Here is a 25438-nt window from a genome sequence, read left to right on the forward strand (position 1 = left end):
TTGTTAAGTTTTAGTGTTAGATGTTGGGGTGTTGACCTATTTTTATTGATTTTGAGGGAGGTTCTCTGTGCCTCCTGGATTTTGATGCCTGTTTCCTTCCCCAAATTGGTTACGTTCTCTGCTATAATTTGCTCCAATATGTCTTCTGCCCCCCTCTCTCTTTCTTCTTCTGGGATCGCAATTATTCTAATATTGTTTCGTCTTATGGTATCACTTATCTCTCGAATTCTGCCCTCAAGATCCAGTAGTTGTTTCTTTTTTTCTCAGCTTCTTTATTCTCCATCATTTGGTTTTCTATATCACTAATTCTCTGTCCTGCCTCATTTATCCTCACAGTATCCATTTTTGATTGCACCTCATTAATAGCCTTTTTGATTTTGATTTGGTTACATTTTATTCTTTTATTTCTCTAGAAAGAGATACTCTAGTATCTTCCATGCTTTTTTCAAGCCCAGCTAGTATCTTTATAATCATCGTTCTGAACTCTAGTTCCGACATCCTACTAATGTCCATATTGATTATGTCCCTGGCAGTTGGTACTGCCTCTTGGTCTCTTTTTTGAGGTGTTTTTCTGTCTTGGCATTTTGTCCAGAGGAGAATAGATGAATGGGAAAACAAAATGCTAACAGGGTAACAACAACCCCAGAAAAATATACACAAAACAAATCAGAAGCTACCTGAAATCAGGGGGAAAGGAAAGGGAAAGAAAGAAAAATAAAAGAATATGCTCAAATATTATCAGGCTTGTGATTAGGCATATTTTGGTCTGTTAGAAGAAACTGTCTCCCAAAATTTTAAAGAAAGAAAAACTTATATATGTACAAAAATAAGAGTAAAAACGATGAAGGGATGGAATATGACTGTAAAGATGAAAATTATAAAAGATTTTATAAAAGGAATTGATAAGAAGTTGGTTGAAAAAAGAAAGAAGAGAAATTAAAAAAGAACAAAAAAAAGGGGGGGAGAGAATGTGATCAGGTGGGAGATTAGAACAAAGCCATTCACTAGAGATTTAGGGTATATTTTGGTCTGTTATAAGAAACTGTACCCCAAAACTTTGAAGTAGAACAAGTTGTATATATACACAAAAAATAAGGTTTACTACAATGAAGGGATAGAATATGACTCTAAAAATGAAAAATAAAAAAGATTTTTCATAAAAAAAGGGACTGATAAATAAGATGTTGGTTGAAAAAGGGAAAAAGAAAAATTCAAACAAAATAGAAAAAGAAAAAATAAGAATATTTTAAAAATTAACTTTGAAAGACTAAAGAATCATGGGGAAAAAAAGCCATGAATTCTATGTGCAGTATTCCACTAGTGCTGGAGTTCTGCCATTCTCATTGATTGGTAAACTTGGTCTTGGCTGGATGTTCTTGCTGATCTTCTGGGGCAGGGACCTGTTGCAGTTATTCTCAAATGTCTTTGCTTGAGGTGGAATTGCACCACACTTGCCAGGGGCCAGGCTAAGTAATCTGCTCAGGTTTGCTCTCAGTAGCTTTTGTTTCCTGAAAGCTTTCTGTACAGCTTTGGAGGATGAGGAAGAAAATGGCAGCCTCCCAATATTCTCCCTGGAGGAGCCAAGAACTCAGGGCCCCACTCTTCAGTGAGCCCCCAGAGAAAAGCAGTCAATCACTCGTGTCCCCTGGTCTCCAGCCGTACTCCACACTCACCCGGCCTGTGACTGAGCATTTCTATCTCTGGCATATGACCCAGTTTGGAATCTCCAAACTCAGCAGATTCCTGGGGAAGGAAGGGGACTCTCCCCAGATCTGCTGGTTGTTGGGTCCCTGCTCAAAGAGTAGTGGCCTGACTGTGCTACAGATCACAATTTATGGCAACCCCGAGCTGAGAGCCCATTCCTTGGCTCCATGTTTGTGGCCAGCTTCCTTGCTCCGATACCTGGGAGGTCTACCACACTCAGGCACCCCTAGTCTTTCTTTGACCCTGAGGGTCCTGAGACTACACTGTCCTAGTGAGGGTTCCACCCCCTGCTTAGCTGCTGGAGCGAAGTCCCTCAGCGGAGCAGACTTCTAAACATTCCAATTTTGTGCTCCGCTCTCTATCACTTGCCGTAGTGGCTGACAGAGTCTCCTTCTTGGAGCCTATCTTCCTGAACATCACCTCGGATTCACTTCTCTGCACAACCTACCTTCCAGAAAGTGGTTGCTCTTCTGTTCAGAGAGTTGTTGCTATTCTTTTCTTCGACCTCCTGTTGAGTTTATAGGTGTTCCAAATGGTTTGATACTTGTCTAGCTGAATCCCTGGGACCAGATGAAATTTAGGTCTCCTACTCCTCTGCTATCTTGCTCCTTCCCCTCGCAGAGCTTATTTTTATTTTGCTGATCACTTATCTGCAGGTTTAAAGTTGCTTGTGTGGTGCATATCTGAGCAGACATACAACCCTGCTTTTAACTTGTATGTGAATCTAGAAGGTATCTCTATCTGTAGTGTGTTAAGATATCCTTGAACACAGGGCAATCTGACCATATGCTACTCCTCATTCCAAAGAAAACAAAACTGATGTACAAGGTTAATAAGAAAAAGTTAAAGATATTGTATAAATATGACACTATACTAGTAATGCTTCTAAAGTTATAGAATTTGTGAATTGAAATTCATGTAGGTGTGTATGTGATAGACGTGGTGACAGAGACCATGATGGTTTTGTCTCTTCAGGCTGGACTCATGTGCACGTGGCCTGTTTAGTTACATAGGGCCGTCTTCTTAGTTTAATGCTCTGCTGCCACAATGTAAAATATTTAATAAGTTTTTAACAAGGGTGTCTGAATTTTAATTTTTTAGTAGCCCTGCAAATTATGTGGCCACTCTTGGGTTATTCAGGGAGGGAGATGTAGGTATTCTTATAACATATGTACATAGTAGTGTTCTCTTTCATAGTGTTAGAAATACAAGCCTAGAAAGGCAAACATAATCTTCCCTACTACACTATTCTCAGTATAGTAACCATCAAACTCTATATAAAGGTATTACGCATGTGCTAGAATTAATGACTTCTCCTTTGCTCTGAAGGTTGGCAGCAAGTACTATTGTATCCCTCACGGAATCAATGTTAAGTTTCTCCTAAAACAGTGGTAGTCAAACTGTAGCCTATATTTTTGTAAATAAGGTTTTATTGGAACACAGCTATGCCTATTTACTTACATATTTTCTGTGGCTATTTTCACATGGCAGAGTTGAATAGTTATGAGAGAGAGTGCATGTCTTATATAGCCCAAAACTCTAACTCTACAGAAAAAATTTGCATACCCATATCTGGGAAGCACTGGTACTCAGAGTGTGCACCACAGATCAGGAGCATTAGCATTACCTAGTAACACATTAAAAATGGGAGATCTTGGGCCCTCCTCCAAAACAACTGAATCAGAAACTGGGAGCTCACCCAGTAATCTGTATTTTAATAAGCAGTATGGGTGATTTTGATGTGTGCTTAAGTTTGAGAACTTCTGTCCTGAAGAGTCATGCAAGCACTTTGCAGCATCTGTCCCATCAACTTACTTTTATTGACTTCCTTTTAGTCCACTGTAATAAAAGTGTAGTGACACAAATCAATTTCTGGTTTCTGGCCAAAGTGGAATAACAGAGACCACATTTCCTCTCTTTCTGAATCAGCTAAAAAACTGTACAAAATATATGAAAGGCATGGAAAGGCACGAGGGGTCTACTGGAGCTGGACCACTGAGGGCTTTCTAAGCTACATTAAGGATTCTGGACTTTATCCTCAGAAACAGGTGAGACTGTGGCACATTTTTATGCAAAGGAACAGTTTGGGTTATACAAGAGCAGTCTGGTTGCTGTGACAGGAACAGAGTGGATGTGGAGAGGAGTAGGAGCCCAGTGTAATCATTCAGGTGGAAAATGACAGGAGCCTGGACCTGGGCAAAGGCAGTGGAAGCCGAAGAGATGGATGGGTCTGAGAGATGTTTACGATGTAAAATGGGCACAACTTGGTATGGATTTGCTGGTGAGGCTGGGGATGGAGGGGTGAGTACCAAGGAGGACTCCTAAATGTCTGGCATGTGTAACTGGATGGATGTTGTGCTGTTCCTTGAGCTAGGGTTGCCCAGAAGAGGGTGAGGCTTGGAGAACAAAGATGATGAATTCAGTTTTAGACATGTTGAGTTTGAGGAGACTGCATATCATCTCAAGGGAAGCTTTCCAGTGGGTAACTGGATTCCTGGCTCTATAGCTCCAAAGAGCTAAAATTGGGTGCTATCAGCTGTTGTTGGATGGCAACAAGAACTTTCAGAGGCCAAGAAAATATACATATTAGTTGAAAGTGATTTAGACCCTTTGCTTCACAAAGCATTGTTCTTGGATAAGCAACAGCAATTTCATTAGGGAGCTTGAGATAATGCAGACTCTTGGGCCTTACCCTGCGTCAGCTGAATCAAAGTCTGCACTGTAACAAGCCCTCAGAGGATTTGTGTCTGTAGGGAGTTTGAGAAGCCCATTTCTGTCAAAACTCCCATCTTCACAGTTCTGGGTGTGTGTGTTCCTGAGTCTATTTGAAAGGCCTGCTTTTGTGCTCAACACTGTTTTCAATTTTTTCCATAAAAGACAGTCCAGTAGACTTGGCCATAATACTGTAGCCATTTGCCAATCAAATGGTAAGTTCCAAGATCTGCAGTGAAGACAAACAAATTACTCAGTTATCTGAAAAGAGTACAACCAGTGCTATCTCTGAGCCATGCAACTACTGCTCACCTCAGAGGTGCTGGCAGAAATGCTTTAGTGCCATACCAGAGTAGATCCTGAGAAAGCCAACCTCACAGTCCCCTCCTCCATGGTGCTAAGGGTGCCTCTAGAAAGGAACTGGACCTGTGACTTGGGCTGTCCCCAGTATGAAGAGTCATGGGTAGGGCTAATGTTTTCAAATGTGAAGGTGTTTCTAAATATCAGCAGAGCAACCCACTGTTAAAAGTTAATCCTAGCTAAGGGACATCAATGCTTTCTTGGATACCCCTATACATCCACAGATGGAGTTTTCCCAAGTGTCAAAGCAGCAATCATAATGTTGATTGACATGAACCAGAAAAGGCAAGGAAAGCATTTTTTGATGATTATCTTCTATTCACGTAAAGGAAAACAAATGCCAGGCTACTACATTTTAGTACAAATTCTCAGTACTTCTTAGCAAATATTAAAAACCTACATTGGGCTAATAATATCATAGCCTTCATTTATCTAGTTTCTGGCTAAAAAGAATTTTAGGTTTGGATTCAAACAAAAACTTCAGTGTGAATTAGCCTAATACAGTTTAAATATAAACTACAAAGTAGGGGAAAAAACATGTTATCAGTGCCTCTAATTCTCAATGGCCATTTTGTCTCCAGCATTCCTGGTACTTTTTGTGCAGAACAACAGAATAAAACACATTTTGTCCTCAGGCTTGCAGATGATTTTTGCTGTGGCTATAAGTTCACAAAGGCCTAATGATTTGAGCAAGCGTCTGTAATCCTGGCAGCAGATTTAATGCTGCCTCAGAAGGAGGGCCAGCAGGAACAAGGGCTATATTCTTCCCCAGGGAATGAATGTCATAGACACACACAAACACACACACACACACACACAAGCACATACATGCATGCACACACACACACACACACAAGCACATACACGCATGCACACACACACACACACACACATCTCTATATACAGCATTCCTAGCTACTTTACTGATTTTTAATGAGCCACAAAATTTAAAAAAAAAGAAAGAAAAGAAAATGTGCCAACTTTACAACTTTTAAGCCACCAGCAACAGGAAAATGAAGGTGGAAAGAATCTGACTTAGAGAAGCAAAAGTGAACAGGCCTCCCTGATTCAAAATGGCGTACATGGCAGTTCTCAACAGGGGTGACTATGGCTCACAGGACATTTAATAATGTCTGAAGATATTTTTGTTTGTTACTTCATGGGAGGGGGTATTGTTACTGGATGCTAGTGGGTAAAGGCCAGCATGCTGCTAATATTCTACAGTGCTGAGGATGGCCCCTAAAAAGAAAAGCTGTGTCTACAAAGGAACTGGATTCGTGACTCAGGCTGTCCCCACAGTAAAGAGTCACAGGCAGGGCTGATGTCAGTAGTGCCAACTGTGAGAAAACTTGCTCTGTTTATTATATTTATTATTATTTATTACATTATTTAGTATGTTTATTATGAGATATTTGGCAACACTGCCAAATGCTATTTTTTAACAAAAAAATAGCAATGCTTACAACAAAATTAACTTCAACTAAAATGTATTAAAAATCAGAAGTTCTCAAGCTTTGCTGTATTTTAGAATCATCTGGAGATTATTTTAAAATCCTAAAGCTCAGCCTTCACCACATCAATTACATCAGAAGTTCTATGGACAGAATGTATGAATTAGTTTGTTTTTTAAATCTCTTCAGGTGATTTCAATGAGTACTCATAATTAAGAACAAGTATTATAGATTAGAAAGTGTCAAACTGTGATGCCTGGATAAGCCCAACTCTGCCAAGAATGGTTTTTGCATTTCTAAAATGTTGGAAGAAAAGGTAGGAAGGAAGAGAGGGAGGGAGGGTGAAAGAAAAGAAAAAGAAAAAAGAAAAAAGAAAAGTCAAGAAGAAAAGGAAAACTCAAAAGAAAATCTTGTGAAACATGGAAAGTATATTGCTGTATCAAAAAATAACATTTTATTGGCAGATAGCTATACTCATTTTTTTTTGTCAATGTTAAAAAGGCAGAGCTGAAGAACTACCATAGATATTTACTATCTGGCCATTTATAAGAAAATTTTACAGGCCTTTGTGAAAGAACAGTGGTTCTCAAACTTTAATGTGAACATAAATCCCTTTGGGATCTCATTAAAATGCTGATTCTATAAAGGCAGATCCACATTTCTTATCTTTTCCAGGTGATTAGATCCTACCAGTTCACCCATTCCACTTGGAGTCACAGGAGAATTACATATTTTATCAAAACTGGGTCTCTGCAGCCCTGTGAAATGGCAAGACCCTTTCAGGGTTTTCTGTGACATCAAAATTTTTATAAAAGTACTGAGATGTTCTCAACTTTTTTCATTGTATTGCCTTCATATAATAAAACTAGTTATGCTATATGAAAAATACCATGTTACCAAAATGTACTAATTAGCAGTACATTTCCCCCCACCATATATTCTCAATTAAAACAATTAAATTAAATTAAAAAGCTGCTTCAGTTAAGAATGTCTTTTCATATTTTTTCAGCTTTATTGAGGTATAATTGATAAGTAAAAATAATATACATTTAGGTGTATATCATGACAGTTGAGATAGATAGATGATAGATAAATGACAGATGGTTAGATACATAGATATATAGACAGAATAAATAGATCAGCTGCATTCTTTTGCAGAGATTTATTCAGTTTTTCCAACACCATTTATTACAATTCTCTATTGTATATTCAGACACCATGTTTTAGATTAGTTAACTATATATATGTTTATTTCTGAGGTCTCTATTTGTTTCACTGATGTCTGTTTTTATGCTAATATCAAACTGTTTTGATTTCTATAGCTTTGAAATAGTTTCAAGTCAAGGAAAATTGAATATAAAAAAACTATGAAAACTTAAAAACTATAATAATAACTGTACCTACAATAAGTTATTAATGGATGCATATTGAGTTACTTAAGCATCTGCCTTAGGCTCAGGTCATGATCTCAGGGTCCTACTCAGAAGGGAGTCTGCTTCTCCCTTCCCCTCTGCTGCTCTCACCAACTTGTGCATGCTCTCTGTCTCAAATAAATAAATAAATAAAATCTTAAGAAAAAGAAAACATGTAAATTGACACATCAAAAAACATGAAATGTGAGAAAACAGAAATAAAACTATGGTTTTTGTACACAATTGATAATAAGTTGTTACCAGCTTAAAGTAGACAGTTATAACTCTGACATGTTTTATGTAAACCTCATGATGACCACATAGCAAAAACCTAAATTTGATACATAAAAGAGAGAAAGGAATAAAAGCACTACAGAAAATTGTTAAAGTCACAAAAGAAGAAAGACAAAAAGAGAACAAGAAAGTACAAATTAGCCAGAAAACAAAAAAAGATAGCAATAATATGTCTTTACCTACCAATAATTACATTAAATGCAGACATTAAATCTCTCAATCAAAAGAAATACAGTGGCTAATGAATTAAACAACAGCAACAACAACACAAACAAGAAACAACTATTTACTGTCTACAAGAGGTTCATCTCAGTTTAAAGGCACACATGAGCTAAAAGTGAAGATGAAAAGTGGCATTTCATGCAATTATTAAACAAAAGTCTGTACAGATAACTATAATTATATGACAGAAGAGAAACTTTAAGCCAAAAACTATAGAAAGAGAAAAAGAGGTATTATATAATAATAAAATGGTCAATGCATAAGAGGTTTTTACAAATGTAAATATAAAGATGCCCCAAATCAGAGCACCTAAACATATCAAGCAAATGCTAGCAGATGTAAAGACAAAAATGCAATAACAACACAATAATAGTAAGGTATTTCACTGTACCACTTTCAACAATGGATAAATCATCTACTTAGAATCAATAATGTTGAACTTGAACTACGCTTGAGCTGAAATGGACCTTACAGACATATATACAATATTTCATCCAATAGCAACAGAATACATATTCATCTCAACTGCACATAAAACACTCTCCAAGATATGTCATATATTAGGTCATCAAAAAAGTACTTAACCCAGATTTAAGCAGACAAAAATCCCACCAAGTGTCTTTTCTGACCACAATGGCCTGAAACTAGAAATCTAACAGGAAAAAACTGGAAAATTCATAAAATATGCAATATTAAACAACACACATCCAAATAACCAATGAGTCAAAGAAGAAATTTAAAATAAAACCCTGAAACAAATGAAATGGAAACCCATATACCAAAACTCCTGGGATACACCAAAAGCAGTTATAAGAGGCAAACTTATAGTGATAAATGTCTACATTAGGAAAAAGATCTCAAATAAACAACCTAACATTATGACTCAAGAAACTACAAGAGAAAAGGAACAATTGAAGCCCAAATTAAGCAGAGAAAAGAAAAACAAAAACCAGAGCAGAAATAAATTGAGACCAGAAAAACAATAGAAAGCCCAATAAAACTAAACCAGAGCAGAAATAAATTGAGACCAGAAAAACAATAGAAAAGCCCAATGAAACATTTAATTTTATTTAGTCATCAGAGAGAGAGAGCACAAGCAGGAGGAGGGGCAGGCAGGGGGAGAAGCAGACTCCCCGCCAAGCAGGGAGCCTGATGTGGCACTTGATCCCAGGACCCTGAGATCATGACCTGAGCCGAAGGCAGATGCTTAACCGACTGAGTTAACCAGGCATCCCTAAAAGTTACTTTTTTTTTTAAAAGAAAAACAAATTTGACAAACCATTACCTAGACAAAGAATTAAAAAAAGAGAGAGAGAAAGGAAATCTAAATCAAATTAGAATTGAAAGAGTAGACATACAAATGATGCAATAGAAATATGAAGGTTCATAAAACACTATTTTGAACAATTATACACCAACAAATTGGATAACCTAGAAGGAATAGATAAATTCCCAGAAACAAATAACTTATTGAGACTGAATCATGAAGAAAAAAAAATCTTAGCAGATTAATAACCAGTAAGAAGTTTGAAACAGTAATCAAAATCTATCGACAAGTAAAAATCCAGGACCAAATGGCTTCACTGCTGATTCTACCAAACACGTAAAGAAGAATTAATACCAAACATTCTAAACAATTCCAGAATTTTAAAGACCGGGGACAATTCCAAACTTATTAACCTGATGAAGACAGCATTTTCCTAGCACAAAAGCAAGACAAGGACACTATAAGAAAACAAAATTACTAATCAATATCCCTGATGAACATAAATGCAGATATTTTCAACAAAATATTAGTAAACATAATTCAACAGCATATTATAAGTATTATACACCATAATTAAGTGGAACTTATCCTTAGTGACAAGCATGGTTCATTATACAAAAATCAATAAATATATCACATTAACAGAGTAAGTGATAAAAATCATGATCATCTCAGTAGATGGAGAAAAAGCATTGAAAAAATTCAACATCCTTTGATGACAAAAACTCTGAACAAATTAAAACTATTTTAAAAAGTGCATGGCTAACATCATACTAAACAATGAAATGGTGAGCGCTGCTATGGTGAGCACTGTGAATTGTGTAAGACTGATGAATCACAGACCTGTACCCCTGAAACAAATAATACATTATATGTTAAATAAAAAAAGGAAGAAGATAGGAGGGGAAGAACGAAGGGGGAGAAATTGGAGGGGGAGATGAACCATGAGAGACTATGGACTCTGAAAAACAAACTGAGGGTTCTAGAGGGAAGGGGGTGGGGGGATGGGTTAGCCAGGTGATGGGTATTAAAGAGGGCATGTTCTGTATGGAGCACTGGGTGTTATACACAAACAATGAATCATGGAACCCTGCATCAAAAACTCATGATGTATGGTGATTAACAAAACATAATAAAATAAAAAAATGTGGGAAAAAAACAATGAAAAGCTGCAAATTTTTTTCTCTAAGATCAGAAAGAAGACATAGTGACCACTCTTGCCATATGTATTTACCATAGTACAGGAAGTCCTAACCAGAGAAATTACACAAGAAAGATATATAAAAGGCATCTAAATAAAAAAGGAAGAAATAAAGTTGTCTTGGTTTGCAGATCGTATGGTCTTACACCGAGAAAACTCTAAACACCCCACCTAAAAACTGCTAAAAATAATAATTTAACAACATTGTAGGATACAAAATCACTATAGAACAAACAGACACATTTCTATATACAGCTGGCCCTTGAACAAAATGCATTTCAGCTGTTTAGGTCCACCTATAAATGGATTTTTAACAGTACAGTACTATAAATGTATTTTCTCTTCTTTATGATTTTTCTAATAATGTTTTTTTCTAGCTTACTTTATTATAAAAATACATATATAACACATATAACATACAAAGTATGTGTTAATCAACTACTTATGTTCAGTTAGCTCTTGGTCAACAATAGGCTGTCAGTAGTTGTGTTTTGGGGAGTCAAAATTTACAAGTGGATTTCAACAGCACTGGGGGGAGTGAGTGCCCCTACCCCTCGTATTTTTTAAGGGTCAACTGTGTTAGCAATAAACTATCAGAAAGGGAAAGTAAGAAAACAATCTCATATAAAATAACATCAAGCAGAATAAAATATTTAGGAATGAATATAATCAAAGAGATGAAAGACCTGTTCATATTTTTATGGAAATTGAAAAAATAATCCTAAAATTCATATGGAACCACAAAAGACCCCAAGGAGCCAAAGCAATCTTGAGAAAAAAGAACAACCCTGGAGGCATTACATCCTAATTTCATACTATATTATAAAGCTATAGTAATCAAAAGAGCATGTTACTGGCATAAAAACAAATACATAGGCCAATGGAACAGAATAGAAAGTTTAGAAATAAAACTGTGCATTCACAGTCAACTAATCTTTGACAAGAGTGCCATAACATACAATGCAAAAACAAAAGTGTGTTCAATAAATGTCTTTGGGAAAACTGGGTATCCACATGCAAAAGATTGAAACTGAACTATCTTTTACCATACACAAGAAAATTGACTTGAAATAGATTAAAGTCTTATATCTGAAACTGCAAAATTTCTATAAGCAGTATAGAGAAAAATCTCCTCGATGTTGATTTTGGCAACAATTTTTTTGGATAAAACACCAAAGGCACAAGAAATAAGAGCAAAATTAGCAAGTGGGACTACACCAAAGTAAAAAGTTTCTTTCTGCATTGCTAAAAGAAAAGGCTACATACCATACTGGAGAAAATATCAATATACTATATATCTAATGAGAATACCTAAAATATATAAGACACCCATAAAACACAATAGCAAAAAAACACACAAAAACAAAAGCTGATTATAAATTGGACAAAGCAATGTCTGCAATAGCCAAACTGTGGAAAGAGCTTCAACAGATGAATGGATAGAAGATGTGGGCCATATATACAATGGAATATTACTCAGCCATCAGAAAGGATGAATACCCAACTTTTACATCAACATGGAGGGGACTGGAGGAGATTATGCTAAGTGAAACAAGTCAAGCAGAGAAAGTTAATTATCATATGGTGTCAGTTATTTGTAGAACATAAGGAACAGCATGGAGGTCATTAGGAGAAGAAAGGGAAAAATGAAGGGGGGGTAAATCGGAGGAAGAGATAAACCATGAGAGACTATGGACTCTGAGAAACAAACTGACGGTTTAAGGGGGGGGTGGAGGGATGGGTTAGCCCAGTGATGGGTATTCAAGAGGGCACGTTCTGCGTGGAGCACTGGGTGTTATGCACAAACAATGAATCATGGAACACTACAACAAAAACTAATGATGTAATGTATGGTGATTAACATAACAATAAAAAAATTTAAAGAAAAAAGAAAAATGGGCAAAGGACATGAATAGACATTTTTTACAAAGATAACAAATGGCCATCAGGTACATAAAAAGTGCCTGTCAGGGTGCCTGGGTGGCTAGTCGGTTAAGCGTCTGGCTCAGCTCAGGTCATGATCCCAGGGTGCTGGGATGGAGCTCCCCATTGGGCTCCCTGCTCAGTGCGGAGCGTGCTTCTTCTTCTCCCTCTGTCTGCCTCTCTGCCTGTGTATACTCTCTCTCTGTCAAATAAATAAATAAAATCTTTTAAAAAAAAGTGCTTGTCATCACTAATCATCAGACAATGCAAATCAAAACCACAAAGAGATAAAACTTCACAGTTGCTGAGATGGCTATTATGAAAAAGAAAAGAGTAACAGACATTGGGAAGAATGTGAAGAAAGGAAACTCTCATTCTTGGCTGTAGGACATGTAAATTAGTAAAGTCATTATGGAAAACAACATGGAGATTCTTCAAAAATTTGAAAATAGAACTTCCATACAATAGTATGTATATCCATTTCTGGGTATACGTACCTGAAGAAAATTAAATCAGTATCTCTAAGAGCTATCTGCACTCCCACATTAATTGTGGTATTACTCACAATAGCCAGGATATGGACAGAACCTTAGTACCCATCAAAGGATGAAGGATAAAGAAAAGGTAATGTGGTTCCCAGGGGCTGAGCTTGGGAGAAATGGGGGAGATTTTGGTCAAGGGTTCAAACTTTCAGATATAAGGTGGATAAGTTTGGCGATCTAATGTACAGCATGGTGACTATAATTCACAATACTCTATTATATACTTGAACATTTATAGGAGAGTAGTTCTAAGCATTCTCATCACACCACATATACAAAAGGTAAGTATTTTGGTGATAGATGTGCTAATTCCTTGAATGTGGCAATCATTTCACTATATATACATATATGAAATTATTACATTGTATTCTTTAAATATATGAAGTTTTATTTGAGAAAAAGGAGACTAAAGTAGATTTCTAATAAGAAAAGATGCTATTCTTCCTAAGACTGGATTTTGTTTTCTCTTTCTTTATGCTTTGATTTTTATTGTGGTTGATTAACTGAATAAAGTTGTTTGTGTTCATTTAAAAAAAATAAGTGGATAGAAAAAATAGGTGAAAAGTCTGTCTTCAACAAATGATTTTGGGAAAGCTGGTATCTAAATGAAAATGATGATGCTGACCTTTATACAGTTAACTCAAATTGGATCAAAGATGTAAATGTAAAAGATAAAGTTATAAAGCTTTTAGAATAAAACATAGGATAAATCTTCATGACATTGGCTATTGCAATGATGTCTTGGGTATGATATCAAAACACAAATAATAGAAGTAAAAGTAGGTAATTGGACTATATAAATATTAAAAATTATGTGCATCAAAAGAGTAATCAACAGAATGAAAGGCAACATCAGATGGCAGAAATATTTGGAAATCATATAAATGATAAGGGGTTAACATTCAACATATATAAAGAACTGCTAGAATTCAAGAATTAAAAATAAAACTCAACATTAAAAAAAGAGCAAATGATTTGAATAGATATTTCTCCAAAGAAAATTAAAAATGGAATTAACATATGATCCAGTAATTCTACATCTAAACAGATATGCAAGAGAATTGAAAGCAAGGTGTCCAACAGATATTTATTTGTTCACCTGTGTTTATAGTACTGTTCTTAATAACAATCAAAACATAGAAGCAACCCAATTTACTACCATGCACAAATGGATTAACCAAATGCAGTACATATTTATACACAATGGAATATTATTCAGCCTTAAAAAAGAGATTCTGAGACATGTTACAGAAAGGATGAACCTTTAGGACATTAATGTTAGTGAATTAAGCCAGTCACAAAACAAACAAAAAACAAATTAATGGAGATAGGAAGTGGAATGTTGATTGCTAGGGGGCAGTTTTAGTTTTTCAAGATGCAAAGAGTTCTACAGATCGTACAACAATGTGAATGTACTTAATGCTACTAAACTATACAATTAAATGGCTAAGATGGTAAATTTTATACTGTGTATATATATTTTAGAAAGTAGTGACTTCTTGCCAGCACTTTCAACTGGCACCCTTTGTTGTCCTCTCACTTGTTCTGATGAAATCAGTTGCCATGTCATGAAGTAACTGAAAAGAAGCTTATCTGAAAGATAATCAAAATAAACCATATCTCAGGTGAGCAAAGTATGAGAAACTGGGGCTTTGGTCAAACAGTCTGTATGGAACTACAGGTGAATCAGTAGTAAACTTTTCCTATATAAATGAGACCCAGCCTCAACCAACTCTTTAACAGCAGCCTCATAACAGAACCTAGGACACAGGATGAGCTAAAGTTTAAGAAAATTTGTTATGCAGAAATAGGTAACTAATACAGTCTTAGCTCTGGTGTTTGCCTACAGCTCTACAAAAGAAATGACCTTGTTTTTTTTTAATACACAAAGATACAGTGACAATATAAAAAAGTGTGTATTTCAAGAGGAGTTTGTCTAAAAGTGGTCTAAATTAAATCAATTTAAAAGAATAAAGTTAGGGACACCTGCATAGCTCAGTTGGTTAAGCGTCTGCCTTCGGCTCAGTTCACGATCCCAGGATCCTGGGATCAAGCCCCATGTCAGGCTACCAGGTCGGTGGAGAGTCTGCTTCTCTCGCTGCCTGCCACTCCCACTGCTTGTGCTCTCTTCTGCTCTCTTTCAAATAAATTAATAAATAAATTCTTTAAAAAGATAAAAGAATCAAGTTAAGGCAAAAACGAAATAAAACAAGATTGGAATCACTTTGACCCTACCATCAAGAATAAGGAAATTGGAAGCCCGGAGTGGTATCTGCTATTATAACTACATATATAAGACAGCAGTTCCCTTTTCAAGGATTTCCTTGTTAGTTAATATCAAACCTCTTTTTCTCCCCAGGAAAACAAACTGAGAACTATGTAGAGAAAGATAAAAACACAGGAGAGTCATATGGAATTGCCTATTTTTCCCTAATATCATCCAGTTTAGGATCTAGTACAGAATGGCAAATACATTGAGTTAGGAGTAAACAAAGTATCTGCAACTGGAAAGATAAGAACATTCATAGGATCAGTTCCTCTGCCTCATGGCCTGTGCTGTATTGTTTACTCTGTCCTGTATAAGGTCTCTGAGACTGGCTCCAGACATAAAAGGTCCCAACATTTCTGCCACAGAGACATATTTTTTTGGAATGATTTTAGTTACTGCAGTTAAAAATATGTGTGGGTAGAGGACATTTCCAGATCTGGTAATAGTCTATAAATCAAGCTCAGTGATTTCATTTCTCCCCCTCTAACAAGAATCTGCTGGTTCACAGAATTCTTACATGAAATATTACTAGCAATTGGATACTATTAGAGTTCTATATTCCTTATCATACTATTCCAGAATTCCTAAAACTCTAAAACAAAGGATGATGATGATGATGATCTGTTCTCATATGAACTTACTTGCTGCCAAAAGCAGACCTGAATAGACAAAAAAGAGGTTCTTTATTGGCTTTATTTATCTAACTCCAACTCTCTAGAAGAATTGAAGCATTGAATTTGAGGTAGTACCTGGACTTTCCTGTAGTATACAATGTTGTACCTTGTTGCCTCTCAAAGACCCAAATTCTTCCAAGTTCTAAAATAAATATGGCATCAGAGGTTTTGGAAAAGAAGCTAAAGACTTGTACTTTTGTTTTCAGCTATAACCCAAACAAAAATTACCCATACCCTTACATTTAGTCATATGGTCAAAGCTCTTGAGTGTTATTTTAATGCATTTACAGAGAACTGCTCAACAACTACAGAAAACTTCAAGATCAATAGATAGTGTTTCACCTAAGAAGATTTCTGCTATTCTTTACCACTGGTTTAATGAACTAAAATCCAGAAAAGACTCAGTTTTAGGCCTTATGTCTTCCAACATTCATTCTTAAACTAAAGGCCATGTTACCTCAAGCAGTAATTTCTTATAACTTGGGGGCTTCTACCATGTTAAAATGAACTTCTCTCAAATGACACTAATTCTGTATATCTGGTAGCATTTTTACATTTTTCACAAAGCTTTATTGAGATATAATTTACATACAATAAAATTCACCTATTTTAAGTATACGATTCAGTATGGTAGTAAATTTAGAGAGTTGTGCAGACATTACCACAATCTAATTTTAGAATATCCCCTTCACTCCTCCTTTTTGTCCATTAGAAGTCACTTTCTATTTCCTGCTTCCTGAGTATTACCCCTGGAAACCACAAATCCACTTTCTGTCGTCATGGATTTATCAATTCTAGAATTTAACATAAACAATATCACACATTATGTCTGGCTTTTTTTCACTTAGGGTAATGTTTTCAAAGTTCATCCAAATTGTAGCATATATCAGTACTTTGACCTTCTAATTATATCATAGTATTCCATTACATAGGTATGCCATATCTAAAGACAATTTTTTAAAAAGATTATTTATTTATTTATTTGACAGAGACACAGTGAGAGAGAGAACACAAGCAGGGGGAGCGGCAGAGGGAGAAGCAGGCTTCCCACGAAGGAGGAAGCCCAAGGGGGGCTCGATCCCACGACCCTGGGACCATGACCTGAGCCGAAGGCAGATGCTTAGCGACTGAGCCACCCACACGCCCCTAAAGACAATTTTTTAATCAAGATTTCAGAACTTCTTTTCTTTAAAGCATCTATGAAAATGAATGCCTAGTGTCTCCTTTTACTCGCTTTTTATAACTCTCCATGTGCTGGCATAAATTATGCCTAATAACTGCAAATTGAAAGAACAAATTAATTAGTAAGAACTCAAGTTAACCTGAAGCCACAATTCAGGTTGTAATGGAAGAAATTATTAAATTAATTATAGGTTTATGATTTGTAATTCAATTAGTGTCTTATATTGTATATCATGATTGCTTTATCTAGAGTTGTAAGTGCTATACTTTCATCTTTTATTTATTCCTGAAAAAATAAGTCACCATCTGTGAGACATGACACTATGAGCTCACACAAAATCATGGCAACATTTTAAGTCGGCTGTGTTTATTTGATCTGCCACTATCTTTCACATCCACATTTTAGGCAACCTGGATTGCAGTTCTACTTAGGCAAACTCACTGAGTTTTAGCTAAAGGATCTGAGTAATAAGACATATGTAAACATTGGAAATGTGGATCAATAATTTCATATTTCTCAGAATTCTCCCTCTTTGGCATCCTCAAATGAACTGACCCATATTTCACCTAGTCCAACCCCCTAGAAGTTCAGAGAGACCAGCATTACTCATGAACAAGGAATCCAGAAACTGGAATGGACCTATGTGATGAGATGGAGTGTACAATTTCCACGTCTTTGAGCTTTGATTTTTCCTTCTCAAAAGTACCTGCCACTATTAAAACAGAGTAATACAAAGCAGGAAGGCCAGAAAGACATTTGGGAGTGCCCACTGATTCTCAGAGCTAAGGTTCCTCCTGCCACAGTTCTTGGCCCCATGGTAGACATGTGTGGACCCCCTTCCCCATTATTTCTTTAGATATTGGAAATATTGTGGTCAACTCAAAGACATTTCTCACTGTACACTGGTCCTTTAAGAAGGAATGGGAAATGAGTGGGAAGAAGGAATGGGAAAAAGGAGAAAAAAGGTAAAAGATGAAGGGAAATGGAGATGGAGAGAGAAAAAGAAAGTTCACTAAAATCCTTTAAGGGCCAATTCTGCCCAAACCCATGTGAATGAATTAATGCATCAAGAAAAACATGAAATATTATTAAGTTGAATGTGCCATCCCAAATAACATTAATGATAACAGTTAACTTCCTATTAGAATTCACCCCCAGGCTATATTTTACCTGTACTGCTCAAGGCTAGCCCTGTCCACCAGGTTGGCATAGATCATACTGTTTGTTGTTTGAGCCTGAGGACATCCAGTGGTACCTGCAAATTTCCATTTCAGCTCTGATGTTCACTGCCAATTTTAGGTAGCAAAGAGTCAGTGTTTCTATCTCCAGGAAATGTTATGTATCAGCAGTTTTATTTAATGTTTTGCCATATAGTTAAACTAATACTGGCACATACATATGCTATTGGAATGCAGTCCTTTATATCAGCTTGTCAACTCAGCATGGTAAATGGGAAATTTATTGAATCTCACCCTCTGATTTTGAATTAAATTTATATAAATCACCAAAATGTTTTTACATCCTTCCCCCCCATCTTTTCTACTCCTCTACTCATAGAATGGTCATTTTGGGCAGACACTACTTGTATACTAAAAATTTGGTTTCTGACAAATTTTTCTTTCTGCCTATTTCATTTTCAAACCAAAAGTGAAATACAATTATTGCTAGCTGCATAAGAAAAACTGAATAAAGATGCACTGTTCATAATGATACCCAGTCCAGGTCCTAAAAAATCTGACAAATAATCCTGAAGTCTTCTGAATCTATGGTGAAATTGCTGCCCTCTTACTGATGTCTGTGATATTCTGTCACACCATCTTAGACTCAGCACTTTGAAGAACTGAGTGTCCTAGAATGTTATAGATTATATCTTGCTCCAATTGCCTTTCAGTGTGTTATAGAAAAAAGGCTGCTGGTTTGGGCTTACACCATTACTTACTGAGACACATAGTAACAATTGGCTTTGCAGAGTCAGGTCCCTATGTGACAATATGACTGTATTTCTCAGTATTCCTTGAAGATCAGGGAGGAAAATATCTCCAAATTTGCTTAGGACAAAGTAGGCATACAGTAACTTGTTGATTTAAATCTTGAAGTCCCTAAAAAACCATAAAGTTGTATGGCCAGTTTATGTCTGAGAATCCCATAAACCCTAATAAGGGGTTATGTTCCTCTGCAGTGTTACAAATAGTAAAGGTAAAAAAGACAATTCTGACACTGAAATGGTTAATTATTCCATCTGAGGTTGAGCATATAATCCTCAACTGGTTACCTGAGATAACTAAGGATAAGGACCTAACAAACAATCAAATTTCCTGGCTAGGTATACTTAAAACCTCAAAAAGCCTTTATCATCATGCTAAGCACAGGTACACATTATTTTAGCTGTCAGAACCACAGGAAGATATAGGTATGTCTATCATTCTATTTTTACAAATGAAGAAAACAAGGGCAATGAGAGAGTAAATCACTTGCCCACAATCATTCACACAAGGGGTAGAGAAGCCTGTGTATGGATCTGGACTCCATAGTGTACACTTCTGAAAACACCGTAACATCTTAATGTGGTGTGGAAATTTGCTCCCTTTTTTTTTTTGTCAAGGTAGTGGTTAGCACATCGAGTTTTTTTTTTTTGAGGTTCGTTGGATGTTATCTATGCTTCTGTGCCTTCCAAAGCAATAATCTAGATCATAGCTCAGTAATGTTATTTCAGGGTTCTAAAAACTTGTTAAGTCTCAACCTTCCCTAGGTTTGATTTTTTATTTCTTGATTAAGAGGTTCTCTCTCAGATCTAAATTATGTTACATTCTCTGAAAATTAACAGGTAAAGTGGGGCTACTGGAAAGAACCAGATGGTTAAATTGCCTTATGGTATGATCTGACTTTCTCTTCATAAAGTGGCTGTGAGGCCCCCACACTGACTCTAAGCAAAAGGATTCCAAGTAACTGAATAATTTTTTATCTGTTGAATTTTACCCTCCTCTTAACAAGTTATTCCTACATACCCTGCACAAATAGATCTCCAATAAGTATTTATTAAGTAAACATTTGGTTAAAAGCAAAGAAGCAATAGCGTTATGATTGAATGTTAGTGTCCTCCCTGAATTTATATATTTGAGCCCCAGCACCATAGTGATGGTATTTGAAAATGGGATCTTTGGGAGGTGTTCAGGATTAGACGAAGTCATCAGGGTGGGGCCCCATGATGGGATTTATGTCCTTATAGGAAGAGACCACAGTGATTGCTTTATCTCTGCTTGACAGCTTGATCTAGGACTTCTCCTCCACTGAAACTGGAACCATAACACTCACTCTTTTGGGTCTCCAGGTTGCTGACTGCTGACAATGGACTTCAGCTACTGTTCTTGTTTCTCTGGAGAAGGTTGACTAAGACAAATATTGATACTGAAAAGTGAAGGTGGTACTGTAACAAATACCCAAAAGTGTGAAAGTGGCTTTGGAAATGGGTAAGAGGTAGATTCTGGGAAAGTTTTTGAGGTGCATGTTAAAAAGAAAAACCCCAGACTGCCATGAATGAATGAAATATGAACATTTTAGGCAATGCAGAAGAGAGCTCAGAAGGAAAAAAGAAGAGTTATAAAGAAAGTTTCCATATTTTAAACATATAAATAACCATGAACAGAGTGTTGGTAGAAATATGTCAATAAAAGGCTATTCTAGTGAGGGGCGCCTGGGTGGCTCAGTCGGTTGGGCGACTGCCTTCGGCTCAGGTCATGATCCTGGAGTCCCGGGATCGAGTCCCGCATTGGGCTCCCTGCTCAGCGGGGAGTCTGCTTCTCCCTCTGACCCTCCCCCCTCTCATGTACTCTCTTTCTCTCTCATTCTCCCTCTCTCAAATGAATAAATAAATCTTTAAAAAAAAAAGGCTATTCTAGTGAGATCTCAGATGGAAATGAGGAACATACTATTGAACAAGGGAGAAAAGACAATCCTTGTTATGATGTGGCAAAGAACTTGGCTGAATTGTGCTTATATCCAGTGTTTGTGGAAGGTATAGTTGATTCCTCCTGACTGCTTATAATAAAATGTGAGAGAAGAGAAATTAATTGAAGGAGTTGTTAAACAAACATGTAGAAAATACTCAGCCTGTCCATTGTAAAAAAAAAATGAGAACAACTTTTCAAAAAAGAACATCAAGATTATGGATAACAACTTGATAAGGAGATTAGTATGGGTATATACCACAGATCTAATAAACCCTATCAACAGAACCCAGAAATACAGATAGGACTGAACCAGCAGAAACACTGCTGGTGAGGATTGATGAAGGAAGGCTACAAAATTGTTATCCTTCAAGAAAAGGGAAGAAAGACCCAAAAGGAAATTGAGAGATCATCAGAGCTGCTATTCCACATTTAAATTTTCTAAAACAGTAAAAGAAAATGATGTTACAACTCCTACATATATCTAGTACCATTTGGCCAGGCACGGTTTTCTCTACAAGCCCATTCTCTAGATATTCACTTTTTAGATGTCTTCCTTGGCATATGCTTACACAGTGAATATCATCAATCACTACTCAATCATCACATTTTGATTTAATTTAAAGTTATCAATTTTAAAACTGCTAGTTTTAATAATTTGGGATCTCTCTGAGAAACCTTGTAACCTTTCTTTAAAAATCCCTGAGTATCAACTAAATAGTTACCAGTTTTGGTCACCTACGTGTGTTCTGTGACACATATAAAACTGTTTCAAACACAGTCTTTCTTCTTAAGGACTTGGAATAGTTTTGGTTTACAACAGGAAGTCATTCTGATATATTTTAAAGAAACAGTTGTCTTAAGTAGGTTTCAGTGAACCACAGTAGCTAAGATATGTTGTTCTATCCTCAGAAAGGATACAAACTAGAAAAGCTGAGGCCAATTTGTATTCACAAATTTAATTTATACCCTTAAAAAACATTCTAATAACTATCAAATGCTATTTATTCACAAGCTATGGGGTACTGCAATAACACCCCAAATTAAGAGACAGGCATTGCACGTAGTGCCAACAATTGAAAGAGGATGAGAAAAGAGGAAGGGGGGGAAGTAGGTATAAAACTACGTGATATGATAAAATGTATAGGATTAAACTTAGTAGTAAAATTCCTTACTGAAATAAAGAAAAAAGATTATGGGTCAGGGAATTTATTTTAACTGATCTGGAACAACACAGGTTGTGATCACAAAGTGACCTACCAAAAATGCTGCTCTGGAGGTTGGCTTATCTACCAATTCTCACGAAAACAAACAAGTGCTTGTGTATGCTTGTCACTCCACTATTCCTTCAGATTTAATTTTAAGTTTTATTACTTTCAGTTTGTAACTACGGAACTGTAGCACCATTAGAAAGTGTGAATTTCCAAATAAATCTGAACACTTGTCTTTATTTAAAAAAAAAAGAATTGTCTTTAACTTCTTCCTTTGCTGTTTTGCAGTAGATAGGTTTGAAGCAGGAACTCAAATAAACTATCAATTTATAAATAAAATTGCTCTGTTTATTATACAATATTATCAAAGTATTATGTACAGAAGAAATCCCACATAAAAACAGTCTCTATCCCAGCATGCCAATTTGAGATCTACATGAAATTGCCATTTTTATAGGTGTAAAATAGTTGACTAACAGCAATTTCAGACAGTTCAATCTACAGATTCATAAGTAAAACACACTTGTGTCTCCACCTTGAAGAATTACTATGTTTAGTGATGGTCAGTCGTTGCTGTAGCCTTGAGAAATAACCTTAATATTAAGATTCTATGGGTATAGAATACGTTCTTGTGCCTTTATGATAATCTGTAAGTTTGGGTGAAGAAAATAAATTCCAATGCAGAACGATGCCCTTTACATAACAGCGGCTGAGAGGATTCTACCACCTATGCAACTTGAAATCATTATCTAGGAAAAGACAGATTAATTTTAGCTTCTGTTTTCTACCATTTTCTTACTAAAAAAAAAACTTCTCAAAAAAAGCCATTCTGCATATCAGAATCATGATATATTCCAAAATTCCTTCTAAGGAACAGAACCTTTATCTATTTTCATCCCTCAAATCTCTAAGTTGAAATAGCAGAAGTCCCCCAACTCCCCACAACTCTTTCAAACAGCAGTAGGTGACTCATCTTATATCATGTCTCTCAAGCTTCAACAGTAATTGGTTATTATATGTCAGTCAGGACCTGAGACACAAAAATAGCAATCATATTAGATAAGGAAATTAGAGAATGTTCAAATCACTATAGCACTAGCAGAACCGAAGCATAATTAATAGTTCTTCCTTGCCATTAGGAGAAAACAATGCATTGCACCTCCTTGGAATATAACACAGAGCATCGAACCTAAGTTATGTCTCATTTCATTAATGAAAAAAAAAAGTTTCCCCAATCTAAGGTGACAAACTGCAGACATCCTGGGAAATCCCACACTCGGTAGGAAAATTTGGAACAGGAATGGGCTGAAGAAAGACTGCTCTATTAATTTAACATCAGCTTACAGGCAAAAACCACCGTGAAAGGACGACCTTGCCAGAGGGATTGTTTCAGAGCTATTTTATGAGACACAAAACCAGGCTCCCTCTTTGAAAGCACCCCCCAGTGAAAAGCTTGAAACAGGCTATTGTCAGAGTGCCGGGTACCTTTTCTCTCTTGGCTTTGTTCAGTATGTTCCTCGGCTGCAGTTTCCATGGCTGGCTTCATACCATCCACCAAAAATGCTTTTCCCCGCTCCCCCGACACACACTTTTCCCCTCCTCTTCCTTTTCTTTTGGACTCCCCTCCGTCTCTTATTTACACCGTGTGATTGAGAGGTTCTGTTCTTCACTACAGTAGATTGCAGTCCCTTCCAAGATGCAAAAGGCTCGTCAGCGTCAGTTTCCCCTCTGCGTACTGGTCCAAAAAGCTGCCAAGGAGCCGGCGGCCACACGTCAGCGAGGATCCCAGTTAGAACACGGCCATCCTGCGCCCCGTCCCACTGCGGCTCCCGAGGGACAGCCGCGCCCCCGCCCGCCAGCCCCCGCGCCACTCACTCCCGGCCAACTGCACCCACTGAATGCTAATCAGCTCTCCCAGGGAAGAACAGACTTGTGACATCAGAGGACGGGATGTGGAGGAGAAGGGGCGGGGGAGAGACAGAGAGAGAGAGACAGAGAGAGAGAGAGAGACAGAGAGCCCCCTCCCACCACGTGACTCAGCTGGTCGGGATGTCAGTTCTCTCCGCTGAACGCTGGGCTTCCACCCCTGCAAACTCCTTCCTTCCCGGGGGACCCCTTCATGGGGCATCACAGGTTGACTGAAGTTCGTTTACCTGACCCTGGCAGAATATAGGCGGAGGACCAGCCCATGGTCTGTTTTATTAGCTTTCTCTAGTATTTGACTTTCACACAATGGATAGAGTAACTAATTGATTTTAGAATATATAGGACATATAAATAGGTACATTTTCATATACGTTGGAAGGGAAAATACTAGAGGGAAGAAAACTCAAACATGGATATAGCAATAGCACTGTAATAATTCAATATTAGAATGAATTTCTTGGTCTATAGCTAAATATGTGATAAAAAAAGGTCAAGCCTAATTCATAAAAAGGCATATGTCTCTTTTAAAAATAACCATAATATGCTACAAGTATCTCTACTTAATATTTTGGAGGATTCTTGGAATGAATATCAAAATACAGTTTTCTTATTGAGCAGTTATTTCTACGTGGAACTTTATTAACTAGAGCTCCTCATTCAAAGTCACCACCATGTTTTAACATTCTTAATGTACACCATAAAGGCTATTGTACCTATTGTATGATTTTGATGTTAGTTTTACAAGCTTTCTTACATACCCAGATATTAAGATACCAAAGTTCTCAACCCATCCAAACACATGAGCCTTTATCATAGTTTTGAAGCACAGCTTCCAAATTTCACAAATTTCTGCTCAATATATTATACATTTTATTAACTGCTTACCTTCATAGTCTCTACCAAATATATATGTCTCTACCAAATATATTTATATATGTATATATATAAACTAAGTATATATACATATAAGCTCAAGTATATATACACATAAACTCAAGTTAAATTCACACACATATAAACTCAAATTAAATACTGGGGTATTTAAGTCAATATACTTAATATATAAATACTGGGAATAAACTCAGGTATATATAATATGATATATATATTAACCAACTGAGCCACCCAGACACCCTTGGATGG

General features: G+C 36.5%; 1 protein-coding gene across 1 annotated transcript in view; it reads right to left on the reverse strand.

Annotated features, from left to right (window-relative positions):
• LOC118356606 (neuronal membrane glycoprotein M6-b-like) overlaps nucleotides 1-24263 on the reverse strand; it is a 50709-nt gene extending 26446 nt beyond the window's left edge. Inside the window, exon 1 of the mRNA XM_035725857.1 lies at nucleotides 23855-24263. Coding sequence (XP_035581750.1) covers nucleotides 23855-23915 — 61 coding nt within the window. The 5' untranslated portion in view covers nucleotides 23916-24263. The remainder of the gene's footprint in view (nucleotides 1-23854) is intronic.
• Between the last annotated feature and the right edge of the window lie 1175 nt (nucleotides 24264-25438).

Source organism: Zalophus californianus, chromosome Y (genome assembly GCF_009762305.2).
Source record: "Zalophus californianus isolate mZalCal1 chromosome Y, mZalCal1.pri.v2, whole genome shotgun sequence".
NCBI lineage: Eukaryota > Metazoa > Chordata > Mammalia > Carnivora > Otariidae > Zalophus > Zalophus californianus.